Below are 14,980 nucleotides of genomic sequence, written 5' to 3'. Positions count from 1 at the left end.
AATTATTTTTTTTTTATTATTATTGACTGTTAATGTATAATTGATAGGCATAATTTCTTTTTTCTAATTTCCTAGATGTTTTTGTTATGATCCTGGCATCTCTATTCTCAATAATTTTTTTTTTTTTTAATTATATATAATGATCAGGGGATGGTCATAGTAGCCGAGAGCCCTGTATAATTATTATTGTATATATCCAACTAGAAGCTATTTAGCTTTTACGTCTGGCAACATTTAAGTGGGAGTCCTTGCCCGTGTGTGGGACTGACGGGGGAATGACTTTTTTTTTTTTTTTGTTACTTTTGGTTATTTTTCGTCAAACTTTTTTCTTGTCCTATGTGCGAAGAAAGTCCCCTTTTTTTTGTCTGTCACTCGCAGAGCAAAAATGAGCCCGCTGTAGTCGCTCTCGACTCTTTCCCCTGCACAAATCGCCGCGATGGAAAAATCTCCGTGGGTCTTCCAACAGTAGGATTCATTATCACTCATTATGTCTTGTCAGCCGCCGTCGAATTGGACTCGACGAAACGCTGTTGCTCCTAATAACACCACCAAGCACCTCAGACCAGTTAAAGCCACTGTCCCAGTGTCACTGATGACCCAGAACATTGCGAAAAACAGCTGTTACGTGGAACAAGGACCAACCACAAGTAACGCCGCTAATCCCGCGGCAACAGCTGATCCTGTCAAAGAGACCAACCAGGACGGCAACAATGACGAAGAAGACAAAGAAACAGCTCCTGTTTATGTTGGACCAACCAGAGGTTTGTTTGTTTATCCATTTCCATTTTTCCCTCTGAGCTGCATCAACCTTTTAAAATGATTTCCTTTTCACATTGATTTTTCATACAGCAAAGAATCCTTCAAACCATGTTTCTCTCAATAGAGATGCATTTATTATTTTGTCACCTGTAGGCTACATTAATTTTGCTGCCCTTCTCGTCTAATTTTTTGAATACTTTTTCCTCTAATTCACCATTGTGTACTATAACCAGCTTGTCCACTTCTGCAAGTACACTAGTGTCTCTAATTCACTCTTTTTGTCACTTCCATGCTTGCACACTCTAAGTCACTTTTAGTCATTGAAATGCTTGCACACACACTTAGTGACATTTTTAATGTCTGGTCACCGATATGCTTTGTTGTTTTATAGATCACTCTTTTTGATCATTTACACATGCTGTCATTTTTTAGGTTATTAATGTGTCACTGTGTGCTAGATCACTTATCATTCGTATGCGGTCACTTTTGGTCATTCCCATGCTCTAGGTCACTTTAGTTCATTCACATGCTTGTTCACCATCTAAGTCACACTTTTGGTCATTCATTGACCTAGTTTCTTTCTGTCGCTTCAAAGGCAGATTTATTTAGTGTTATATAAATTTTTTGCCACCTTTCCCTCATTCTAATTTTCTTGGCCACTCGCATTCCTCAAATTTGGCACCCCTCTGAGCTTGCCTCCCTGGGCTATAACCTGCTAAGCCCTCCTGTAAATAAACTACTGACTCTAAAGCTTTTGGCCATCTTTTTTTCCCCCTCAAAAATCTTGACAAGATTGCTCATTTCCTGTCAACTTGATAATTAATTCAGAGATGGACGACCAGTCGTTTTCTTAGAGTTGCGATCAGTAGGGTTGATCCATTGATGTTCATTTGAATGAATTTATTACAGCATATCTGGAGAAAAATGACAGAATGGATGAAGTCTGAGAAAGCTGGCACTCGTTGGTGTTAGAGAACTCTCCATAGGTATTCAGACACAGGCATCTTAATTCTTGGGAAGTAGGAAATTACTGTCTGCAAATAAAGACTAATCAGTTCTCTACAATGATGCATTTGGCAAGCTGCATGAAGTCATAAAGAAATAAAAGATCTGACAGGTTTCTGCGTTGTGTAATTTTGTTATTTCAATGATTATCCTCACTATTGTGTCAATAAGTGTTTTTCTTTAAAGAAAAATGAAAAAGTTCTGAAAAAATAATTTTAATGGCATCAGATAGTTCTGTCTTAACCCTTTGAACTGAAATTACGAGTCCAGATCGCCATGAAATTTATGTCTGAGCAGTGCTGCCTGAAAATAAATTGCAGTTCAAGGGGGTAATACATGGATCTAACCTGCTACGGCCCGAGGACCTCAAGTGTAGAAAAGGCTTTTTGAAAATAAGATCTGGTCAAATTTCCGACGGTGAATTGGGTATTTCTAGCCAGGTAAAGGTCCCTTGAAAAATCACTTTGCCTAGGAAGGGCTTGGTTACAGATCGAAGCTGTAAGATGTTTCATGAATGACCTTATTTTTATTAAACTAACCTGCATAATGTTTTGAACATTTGTTGACAACATGCAGCAAGCATTAATGCCAACAAAATTTTATTGATTTTGTAGGGTATTTTTCCATCGTGATCTAGCTGCAAATCTATATAAAATTTCTGTGTATGTTCTCATTTCTCATCTATAATTTTAAAGCGATCGTTGCCAAATTTGGCATATATACCAAACGGGATCAGACATGAACAATAGGCTTTAAAAAATTGTCAATTACTGGGCAAATATGTTGGGCAACGATATGGTTTTTGGTTGTCAACATTGACTTTTGGAATGTTTACTTTAGTTACCATGGTTACTAAACAATGAGTTTCAGAAATGTACATGCCTTTATAATAGTTCGTCATTTCTTTAATGCAGCCAATACATGAATAGCAGTTTATTTCTTTATGATGGTTTGTCGCTTTTCAATCATCCTAGTAATTGAAGAAAATCCGGGGCAGCGCTGGGTATTATAGCTAGTTTCTCATAGGAATGTTTACAAGATGCATGTGCTGTTTATTTTTCATTGTCGTAGCAGTCTCGGAATGAGCTGCAAAGGCTCTGATTGTTCATTTGCTAAATTGGTCGTCAAACAAAATTATGTTAGTTTGCTTAGTCTTGATAGTCCCATGTAGCTTGTCCAATGAATCCTGGAAGCAAACCAACCAAAGTGTGATTTCACTGACTGAATCTGCTTTCTACTCAGAATGAGGATTCCTGTTGCTAATATGTTTCGGACTCCTTATACAGATTATTTTGTTTAATTCTATTTCACCGTAAGGTTTTTATGTCTTCATGACATGTCTTCCACTCAAATGGAAATTATTTATCTGTTGATGAAAACAGTGGTTGGTGGATTGCAAAATAGGAAAGTTGGTAATGTCTTCTGTTCAGGCCACTAGATGGCAGCAGCATGCTGTTGGCGAGCGGCTGCACGCAAGTGAGTAGCATGGTAGCAATTGAACGAACAACACGCTCCTCGTATCATTTCTCGCACATGTTTCAATAAAATTCATGTTTTGTTGATAGTAATATCGTAATTGTCCTTTTATTATCAATGATGGTTCGCTATGCAGAAGTTCATAGTTTTACCTTGAACTCGCCCTGAAAATCATGCTACATGATCGAGAACATTTATGGTGCCGAATAGGGATGGGATGAATAGTGATTTGGCTGAATACTCGGCTAATGTTTTGGCCAAATATCAATTTTCTTGAAATTTATCATAATTATAAATGAAATTGTTATTTTTAATTCAAAATTATTGGTAATTTTAATTTTTAATGAATTTTAATTATTAAATTTGTTTAAATATTAAAAATGGTAACTGAAAGATTTTTATTTCCATGATACTGACAATCAGATTTAACGATGTATTTTAATATTAGTGATACCTTGGCTAACGATGATTCATTGTGGAATAATGTTTGATAGCCGAACCGTAATTTCCCATAGGTTTCTATGGAAAATAGTTTTATTCATTTCAGGTTCTGCCCAAAATTTAAAAACATGTTTTTTTCAAAACACCAAGGAATGCTATGAAAGATGACACTGTCCATCATTTGTCTTCCCCCCCCCCCCCCCCGGCTTTTGAAAATGTATTAATTTTTTAACGACCAATGTTCCCAATTGGGAACATACGTTTGATTAATTCAAAAAATATATATTTTTCTTTCATGGAAATAGTTGATTTTTTTTTTTTCCCTGAACATATAAAGTTCTGAACTTAATTTAGAAAAAACAAAAGTTATTCAGTTCAGCTTTTATCATGTCAATTTATTATTCTAAAATCACACATTTTCAAGGCAAAATATCTCTAAGTTTGTTTTAATTATGAAAATAGTTTTTGTAAACATACATGCATCTCAATTTTTTTTTAATTCTAGAATATTGCCAAGAATGATAAGAAGTGCTCATTGAGACAAAAAAAAATTTGATCGAATTCCAGGGAACTTTTGCTATGATTGTTCCCAATTGGGAACATTGGCCACTACTGACTATTTTAAGTGCAATGAGGGGAGTGGCATTCCAAAAAACAATTTATTGCTTATCCTCTCTCTGGTGTGTCTCGAAAGGAAGGAAAAATATCAAATTTCACATTCCTATGTTTACATGCAGCATCCCCCTTGTTTCTGTGACTAACCTTGCCCCCCGCCTTCCCTCTATGTTTTGAGTGATTTTGTTGGTATGTTGGTCCTTCAGTTCTCAGTTGATATCTGGTCTTGTGACTTTCTACACTTTTTTTTACCATCTTTTTGTTATACAAGTAGCTTATTTGACTGAGTTTGAGAGATTCTGATATATCGCATCTCTGATGAATTCAAAATGTGCCAGCTACTGCCTGATGAAAATGAGCGGGTTGCAGATGAGAAAGACATCGATGACAACATGCTTGGCCCGGTCGTTCCTGCAGATGTTTGTGGATATCTAAGTGTTTTAAGATCACCACATAGTTCATTTGTGGGTGAATTTGCAGATCCTATCAATATGCCTTCTACATCAAAAAATTACCTTCCAAAGATCAGATAATTACCCAGTCAAAAAAATAAGAAAACATGTGTCAAGTGTCAAAAGACTAAAATTCATGGAACCGAAATGGAAAAAAGTACTGCATTCGACCAAAATATAGGAAGCTAACCAACTGAAGCAATCAGTCATAAGTTTCCTGAGCTAAGTGCAAGCTGACTCGATTGAATATTTTTTTAAATTTTTATCGCAAGGGTACCTCAGTTACTTGGTTGAGATGACAAATGTTTATGTCGCACAACATGGATCGAATTTGAAAATTGAGTGAAAAGAAATCGCAAAATTTTTTGGATTGTTTTTGCTAAGTGGGTATCACGTAATACCAAGTGAAAATGATTACTGTGGTACTTTCAGAAGACATTGCAGTACCGATCGTCCCCACTGTTATGCCGAGAAATAAATTTAGAGACATAAAACAGAACTTCCATTTGATGGATAACTCTTTCTTACAACCCGGTGATAAGTTAGCTATCTATGATGAATTAAATGAAAAATTCATTCAGTTTGGGTTGTGTGTTCCATGATAAACTAAGCATCCCTGAATCAATGGTACCATGTTACGGTCATCATTCAAGTAAGATGTTTATATGGGGAAAACCGATTCGCTTTGGATTTAAAATTTGGATGATTTGCTCAAACAATGGTTTCCCATATAAAATGTAAATATATGGTGGTAAGCAGTCATCGGAGCCTGTGCCTTTAGGTACCAGAGTTCTAAATAATATTTTACCTTTTATATTTTTAAATAATCTTTTATAACTTACCGTGGGATCCATACATACACCTAAACCCGTATGTATGCATTCTTTTGTGAATTTTAGACCAGCATTTCAGCTCATAAGTTCTTTATTATAATCCAGATATACATGCCTTTTGAGTATATTTGAAAAAAATTTATTTCCATCATTTTTAAAATTCTATATGTATTCTTTAATTTTTAAAATTTTATTAAATGATGACGAATCTCGTATCATCCTGTAAGATGGCTTCACTGCGAAAAATATGTTTAGTCACATCCGGCCAATGTTCCCAATTGGGAACATTCAAGAAAACGCATATAGAAATTTTTTTTCTTCAATTTCTCGATTGATATCTCTTAACTAAAAAATCAGAAGGAGAAATTAACAAAAAAAATAATGAAAATCAGTTGGAATCTGAATTCGGCCGGTAAAAGGTTAAAAATGGTATATAAACATACATTGAGTACATGTTCTTTGTCCCCCTGGAAAAAGTTGAAATGACGGCCCTGATTGAAGGTTAAAATGAACCGCTTCAAAATTGTATAAATGACAATATAGAGGAAGATGCGAGATGCTGAAGATCTTATTTATTTCGCATTTATGTTCACAACCAACACCAGCTTAGTCTATTATAAAGCTTGTGTTTACACAACCCAATCGAGTTCATGTGTCTCCATCTATTTGTGAACTGGTCAGCTCATTTCTTTGATTTATGCAGATTGAAAATACAATCTTCCAGATTGTTTAACTTGATGTTAGACTTGCGTGACTTTCTTGCACTGAAAAAACTCATGCTCTGAAAACATAGGTTACCTTTTTTTCCTTTCAATCTATTTTCTATTTTGGCTGAAATTTCATTTTATATGAAATGGTTCAAAGAATTTCAGAAAGAGAAGTCTAGGTACATCTGAAAAAAGATTCCAAGGTAGACGAGTTAATTGAGTCTGTGACAATAATTCTGATGATTGGTACGAAAATCCAGCTTACGACACAGATATTTTATGTTAGTGCGTGCATTCATATTATTGAAAAGGTTTATTAGCTGAGAATCTGTTCATTAGCCAAAGCAGAAAAATCACAAAAAAAATCTTCGTTAGCCGGAAAATTCGTAAGCCAAGACGTTTGTTATCCGAAGTATTACTGTACTTACAGAATTAATTTTTTTTAACAGTTGTTACACTTTTACATCTAATTAAGAAAATGTCAACTATTATTTACTCAAGTATTACTGCATCATAAAATTTACGATTTTATTTTTCCACTCTAGATGTTCTTTGTCCTTTTCAGTAGCTCAATACATTTCTTGTCTAGGTACATCCTTCAGTTAGTGAACTTGTGTAATTTCTACTCGCTTCTACATTGCTATTTTTCATGTTTTATTTACAAATTCACACTGACATAACCTCTTGCACAGAAAGGGATAGGTATACACCACACAATAAAATATCAGTATAAATTAATTTATGCAAAAAATTCCAATTAATATAACTTTTTAAAATTAGTTTGTTGTGTTAAGATTTACATAGATATTCGGCTGTATAGCAGCCAAATATTCATCCTATCGCTAGTGCCGAAATCTGGGAAGAAAACGTAACCAGTGACAACAGCCTTCAGATGTAAGGTAATGTTTTCAGTCAGGGCCGTCTTAAGAGCATCATGGGCCCCCGGGCCAAGTGGTTTTTCTGAGGCCCTACCAAGTACATTCTGGAAAATTTCAATCAGATCTCATTTTTGTGAGGCCCCTGGGCCGTGCCCGGGTGGGCCCATGCTTTAAGACTGCACTGTCCTCAGTGGCAGATTATAGCACAGGTGCATGAGGTCTCATCTAAGCCTTTGAATCGTTGGGTACCTCATCCTCAAAAACCAAAATTAAATTTGTCTGTTAATATGTTATAAAATAATTGTAGGCAAAATTTAATATTTTCTAAAACTATTTTTATGGTGGGTAGTAGGTATTGGGTAATAGTCATTGCCAATCCATTGATGCCAATGACTGTTTTGTGGCCACAGAAAAGACACTGATTCAAATCAAAGAGGAAATTTCTTAAGTTGCATAGACTGTCTTTTAAAATGTGATAATTTTTTGAGTAATCATTTGCAAGAACATAATAATCCTGGTGGAGGAAACGTTAATTATTTGTCGCACACTGTGTGTGACATATTTATAAATTTGAGAGTGAAGTTGAGAAGTTTTCAATTACTGAAGTTCAAGAAGCATTCTATTTTTCGGTATAAAATATGTATATATGAAATATTGTTTATTTTTATATAAATTAATAAATTTCTGGATACATACCCAGTCCCCAGGGAAGCTTCAATATCTCCCGCAAGATGGGAAGCGGGGTGTGTCCGATCCTTCAATATATTTTTTGATAATTGTGGATTCGACTTCTGATATAACCCATATAGACTCTAATTGACTCTAATTTTAATCTGTTAATAAGCAAAGAGAAAATTTTTTTTTTAATTCTTTCAAATCGAAAAGCATGATGCAGCATATTTAGAAAAAGTTGTATTGGAATCATTGCAAAATCTAGGTACAGTTAGACCTCTCAATTACGGACACCCATGGAACCTAAACTTTTGTCTGCTAATGGGAAGGTACAATATAGAGTAGAACTTTGTTTAACTCTATAGCGCCCAGATCGGCCGAGTAGGTTAATACCCATAACTGCCTCAAGTCGGCCCAGATAGGGGGGTATGTTTTGGTGGGCTTTTGTCACCAACGGGAAAGAAGATGAAAGCTCTTGTCTGAGGCGGGAACGGAAAAGACATCTGCAACGCCCTATCAATGGGATTTTAAAAGCTGATGTACTAGAATGTTCCTTAGGGTACTCGATGCATTTTACAAAGAGATAATACTGTGAGGGAAGGGGTGTTTTCAATAGACAAATTATCTCCGAAAATCCATTGCAATGAAAAGGTGAACGTCAACGCAAAGGGTAGCATGAATAGAAACCTCGTGGGGAGAGGGAAAGTGGCAGAAATTTGTACGAGTCCACTTCGAACACAAAAAACTTGGTATTTTCACGCACCTCCCAGGTCTTCTATCTGGGCATTAAAGAGTTAAACGACTTTGCATTTATATGACGCTTGTCTTCAGTTGCAATTGGTTCCTATACTGTATGTTACTGTGTGTAAAATGATACATCGGTGGTTATGCATGATCATCAATCGTTCCGATAAAGAAAGTTTCATTAAATTTCACTACATTTTTATCACTTTTACCACCACCAAACCAAAACATACTCCCAAAATTATCACTTTTACCGGAGATAATTTATAATTCCCAAATAAGGTTAGATAGTCATGATATATATAGAAAAATTTATAACCTACCTTCTCATTTAAAAACCAATTTTTTCCATGCACGACATGTGCCTTACACATATTTTGCAAAAACAATTGAATCAAATTAAGATGAGTGTGAGGAAGAAACAAACGTTCATAACAACATTATAAGTTATGAAATAAAAAAGACTTTCGCGTAAATTAGAATTTAGCTTAAAAGTTTTCGAGTTTTTTGGCCAACGTGAAGTACAGTTTCTGTCTTTCGATGTTTCGTTCGCACAAGTGACAAACATTTTCAAGAAATCGTAACAGCAGGCAAAAAGCTACTACTTATGCCTTCTCCGTGCTTGAGTCGCATTGCCTCGTCAGGATTGGTCTGTTGAGCTAGTCTGTTTCTCCATTGGCCGAAGTTGTTCCTAAGGGCTCTGGATAATGCTTGGGTTTCAATCTCATCATTTTTAAAATGGGAAACCAAGCACTGTTTATTTTCATCCTCTTCCTTTCTGTTGAAGCAGTTCTTGTGCTTTTGAATTTTGATTGCTTCTGTCTAAAAATACGTGGAAAATATCTTGTGCCATTTGATAACACTTGGGTGTTCGGCCAATGGGGAAAACAGACTGGCTCAACAGACCAATCTCGACAAGGCAGTTCGACTCAAGCAGGGAGAAGGCGTAAGTAGTAGTCTTTTGCACACCGTTACGTAATGATTTCTTGAAAATTTAAAATGTTAAAAAACCTGAAAACTTTTAAGTTAAATTCCAATTATCTGTTATGTTGTCTTTCTTCACACTTATCATCTGCAAACAAAACCAACATTACAATTCGGAATCGGCATCCTGGGCCATAGTTATGTTAATCAAATAATTAATTGATGGATTAGCGTATTTAATAATAAAAGCTTGGGATTATATACAAGTGGTGATCAAATGAAAAGGTACGAAACGACGTAAAAACGTAACAGTTAAATATTGCATATTCCGCCATGGGAGAACGTAGCGAGACATCTCGGGATGCGATTGGAGTCTCTGACCACGATCTAGGTGGTCATGCTCTGACTGGGATCGGAGCATGCACGGGCGCCCGCATGCGCAGGAGAGAGCAGAGGCTCTTATCAAAAGCGGCGTCCAAATGATGCGGCAGTCCGTATGAGGACAAGATGGCATTCGTGTTGCAAAATTCAACGATTGAGGAGCAGCGAGGTGTTATCCGATTTCTGACAGCGGAAGGTGAGAAACCGGCAGCTATTCATCGCCGGATGGTGACAGTTTACGGGGAGAAATGTGTCTCTGACAAGTCTGTCAGAAAATGGAGTGCCCGTTTTCGTGCAGGCCGTGAGAGTGTGGGTGATGACCAGGCCAGGCAAACACTGTCATCACGAGCGATCTCATCGACAAGGTGGACGACCTAGTGAGAAGTGATCGGCGTGTCACATTGCGAATGTTGGCGGTGAAGGTGGATGTCAGCTATGGAACCGTATGGACAATTGTTCACGACAGGTTGCGATATCGGAAGGTGTGTGCCGCTTGGGTTCCGAAGCAGCTCACCGACCAGCAAAAGGAACTGCGTATGGGGCTAGCACTGCAACATCTGTTTCGGTATCAGGAAGACCCCGCTTTCATGGAGCGGATTGTCACAGGTGATGAGACCTGGGGCCCATCACTACGAGCCAGAGACAAAGCGGGACAGCATGCAGTGGAAGCATGCGTCATCACCTCCCCCTAAAAAGTTCAAAGCCGTGCCTTCAGCAGGCAAGGTGTTGCTCACCGTCTTTTTCGACGTTCAAGGTCTGTTACTTATGGAATTCCTCAATCACAGAAAAATCATTAACTCCGATGTGTACTGTGAGACACTCCGACGCCTACGCAGGTCCATCAAGAACAAAAGACCGGGGCTGCTCACGAAGGGTGTGGTTCTGCTCCATGATAACGCGCGTCCACACGTCTCCAAAGTCACACACATGGAACTGGCCAAGTTCAAGTGGGAGCCGTTGGACCATCCGCCCTACAGTCCGGACATGTCGCCCTGCGATTTCCATGTGTTTGGTCCACTGAAGATACACCTGAAAGGGAAGCGCTTCAACTCGGACGACGTACTCAAGGACGCTGTGAAGGACTGGGTCTCGTCACGGCCACAGGAATTCTGGGAACAAGGAATCCTGCGGCTTGTTCATCAGTGGGATCGTTGTGCTCAGGCCTATGGTGTACATTTTGAATAAAGTCTACATTTGTACCCACCGTGTCGTTTCATACCTTTTCATTTTATTACCCCTTATATAATCACTAGGGCTTGGATTTTTATGCCCTGAAGATGAAACGTTGTTGCTGATAGGTTAAAAAAATCTGAATTTACTGATTAGCAACATTTCATCTTAAGGGGCATAAAAACCAGTCCTAATAATAGTCATTGAATATCATAAATTCCTGATTTATGAAAAAAAATGAGTTTGCCTGATTTTACTGTCCACTAACTGGGAGTGAAATACAGAAAAGAATTATTCCACGGGACCGGGAATCAGAAGTGTCTATTAACTAGAGGTGTCTGCTAACAGGGAGTGTCCGTTAAAGGAGATTTCACTGTATTGATATAAGAAACTGTAGAGGTTAACTTATGATAATGTGGCTAACATGTCTGGTCAATACAAGTGATTACAAGCAAGATTGAAAGAATATGTTGGAACAGCTACCTATATATCATGTGCCAATCATGCCTTAAACTTAATTGTAAATTCGGCTGCTGAATCATGTTCAGGGACATTGCACTACTTTGTTCAGAATATATATGTGCTCCTTCATCCACTTGACAATGGAATATTCTGAAGAATAGTTTACCAGATACTAGCACTCAAAAGAAGAATGTGAAGAGAGTAAGCGACACTAGGTGGTCAGCTAGAGCAGACGCTGTTTCAGCTTTAAGATTAAATTATAAAAATATAAAGGAATCATTACTTCAAATTAGTATAAGCAAAATGGAAAAACCAATGAGTAAATTACAGGCGAAAAAGTTCGCAAAAAAATTTTATTATGAAATAGCCTTAATAATTGTTGTGGGACAAACTGTTGCAGCGGATAAATACAAGCAAATCTTTACAAAACGTGCAGTCGAATTTACTCCATGGGGCAAAGCTTTGCAAATCTCTCCCCTATTTTATAAAAGATGTAAGAGAGAAATTTGAAGTTATTGAAAATGAAGCAAATTTACTAACAGAGCATAAGAATTATAAATGTAGTAATGGCAGAATTAGGAAAAGAAAATTGCAGTTTGGAGAAACATCCAATTATAATACACGTTTCGATGGTAGACAATCTATTATAGTTAACACACATAATGTGGTGCATTCATATCTGAGATATCCAGGAGATTCACTGTTTACAGCAATGTTTTGAATGATTTTCAAGTTTTTTTAAATGAGAAAATGAGTAGGGATGAAATTATTGAATGTGTGAGTAGATTATCGTTGAAATACATCAATGATATTGACATTAAATATGTTAAAGATTAAGTTCTTCATTTCATCCAATATATGCTAAGGAAGAAAATGTATCTGATTCTGTCGATATGTATAAATTATTAATTGACGGACTGCAGTCTACATTTCCTAATGTAGAAACTATTTTGAGAATCTTTTTGACAATGCCTATCCACAATGCAAGCGGTGAATGTTCATTCTTTGTATTTAAACAGGCTAAGAATTATTTACGTAATTCATTAAGTTAATTACGTTTGAGCAATTTCTCATGTTTATAGAAAATTATATTCAATTGTTAGATTCTGAATCTATTATTGATAAGTTCGCCAGAATGAAGGCAAGAAAAATTCCTCTTTAATAATTAGTAATACTAAATTACTAAAAATATGCAGTTTTACTGCGATTTTTTTTTTCATCTGAAAATTATTTTTTTCTCTTTTAAATGGGAATATTACCTACCTGAGAATATTTTTTATTTCCGTATCTTATTTTTATTTGTTTTTGTTGATCCAAAACTAAATTATTGTGGTTAATCGTTATGATTTTCTGCATTCATTTTAGTGAACCATCCCATTCTTAGTAGGGTCAATAGGGACCCCCAGATCATGTTGTGCCTGGGGCCCCCCACAAAAACAAGATCTGCCACTGAATGTCCTTGGTGAAAAAACAGGTCAGTGAGAGGCAAGATCACACATGAGGTTATCGACATCGTCAAACCAAAGCTCAACAGCAATGTTCTCCTATGGCATCAGCTAGAAATCTATCAAGATCAATCTACAGAACTGTGGACGGAGCTCAACTCCTTATACAGTGGCATTGTCAACAGATAAACATCTGGTAGCCCACGAAACTGAATTCATGGCAAGTCAAATTGACAATCTTCGCTTTATCGTGGCCAGGCATTGTGATCGATGAAACAACCAGGTACTGTAAATACAGAAACTAGTTCTGAGTGTTTACCAAAAATTGTACTGCCTTTGTTTAGTGGCAAACTTAACGATTCGTTGTCATATCTGATATGTTTACTACAACCATTGGTCAGAATAAAGGTCTAAATAACATTCAAAAAATTCAATATTCGAAACTATATGTCAAGGGAAATTCTCAAGTAATTCAAGCCATCCTGCTTGCAGGGAGCAATTATGACAAAGCATTTAGCTTCCATACGATTAATTGAACAACGAAACACACACAGATTATTCAGGCAAGTTTTGACAATTGTTTTCGCAACCAAAAATCGCACATAAATCAGCACCATGCCTACATTGGTTTCTAGACACCACAAAATCAGTGCCAGCAACCAGTGCAACATTGAGTCAGTATCCTGATTGACTTCGTGTCCAAGAAGCTGGATCTGGCATCTGTGTGTCAATGATATCTTGATTCGCAAGGGAATAAGAAACTTTTCACTTCAAATGAATGGCAGGAATTCATTGATAATCAAGCTCATACTCTTGCATCTGTCAGCGCAAGGTAACCTGACGAATGCATTCGAATCATGAAAATCAGTGTTTATAAATCATGGCGTTTCTAGCACACGTTGGGTCCGCAAAGGAAACCATCCTCTCTTCAGATGTTCGAAATTCCTCGACCATAGTGTTTCAGCTAGAAAAGCAACAGTTGAAAAGCACAGACTTTGTTTCAACTGCTTAGCGGATTATCACACATGGTTCGGAGATGTTGTGCAGGACACTGCAAAAAATGCAGTGGTTCACTCAACACACTACTGCATAATGAGGATGTCAATGCTACAACGACTCTCACAGTTGTCACATACAAGGAAGACATTGACTTCCAGTTGTGCCATCTTGCCAACGACAATCGTCAAAGGGTTCGATAAAATGGGTCAACTCACATTTAGGGCACTTTATGACTTCAGAAGCCAATCAAGTTTCATCCAGAAGGCATGTGTTTAAACATTTCATCTCCGACGACAAAATTGCAACTTGGATCTCTGGATTATCATCAACAAGGCTTGGTAAGGTAAGGGAAATTGGTTCATTTCGAAATATCTTCATGTGACAACAAATTGACTAAACTGATTAATGCTTTTGTGTTGTCCAAAATAACATGCAATTCACCCCTAACAACCATTTCTTCAAAGGCGTTGACACAGTTTAAAAACTAGAAACTAGCAAATGAACATTGCTTCTGTATTTCTCCTGTGAACATATTATTGGGTGCAGATGTTTTTGGAGAACTTGTTGCCTGGAAAATTAGCATCTCGTGATGGTTCACTTCATGCCCTTGAGACAATTCGGCTGGGTCATCTCAGGGAAGGTAAATACCACAGATATACCGAGACCTGTGTCAACAACACTTCTCATACAATGTACAAGCTTTGATCTCAATAAGTTATGGGAATTGGAGGAAGTTCCACAAACTTCATTGTTGACAGCCGAACAGCAAGCATGTGAAGAATACCACACAACTCACACGCGCAATTCATCGGGAAGATTTATCATCAGGCTTCCATTCCAGAACGTCAATGAAGAATTAATCAGAGACTTAGCTCAGACAAGACTTCTAAAGAATGAAAGGCATTGGAGATATCAGCCACAGAAGCTCAGAATGTACCGTGAGTTCATGCATCAGTATGAGACTCTGGGACACATGAAACTGGTGGAAGTGACGAGTGACAATGAAGACAAGTACTA

At 37.1% G+C, this 14,980-nt stretch overlaps 1 protein-coding gene across 4 annotated transcripts in view; it reads left to right on the top strand.

Moving 5' to 3' along the window:
• The first annotated feature begins 227 nt into the window (after positions 1-227).
• Positions 228-14,980, top strand: part of LOC149087833 (uncharacterized) — an 80,349-nt gene continuing 65,596 nt past the window's right edge. For 2 of the 4 annotated variants that reach the window (XM_089231748.1, XM_089231750.1), the window contains exon 1: positions 230-761. In XM_089231748.1, coding sequence (XP_089087874.1) covers positions 488-761 — 274 coding nt within the window. In that variant the 5' untranslated portion in view covers positions 230-487. Of the gene's footprint in view, positions 762-14,980 lie in introns of all 4 variants that reach the window. The other 2 variants (XM_089231749.1, XM_089231751.1) reach the window with 2 other exon arrangements.

The sequence above is a fragment of the Pholcus phalangioides genome, unplaced genomic scaffold (assembly GCF_987345545.1).
Source record: "Pholcus phalangioides strain wild (caught in Gottingen) unplaced genomic scaffold, Ppha-v1.0 ptg000004l_1, whole genome shotgun sequence".
In the NCBI taxonomy this organism is placed as follows: domain Eukaryota; kingdom Metazoa; phylum Arthropoda; class Arachnida; order Araneae; family Pholcidae; genus Pholcus; species Pholcus phalangioides.
This window is presented reverse-complemented; position numbering and strand designations above follow the sequence as displayed.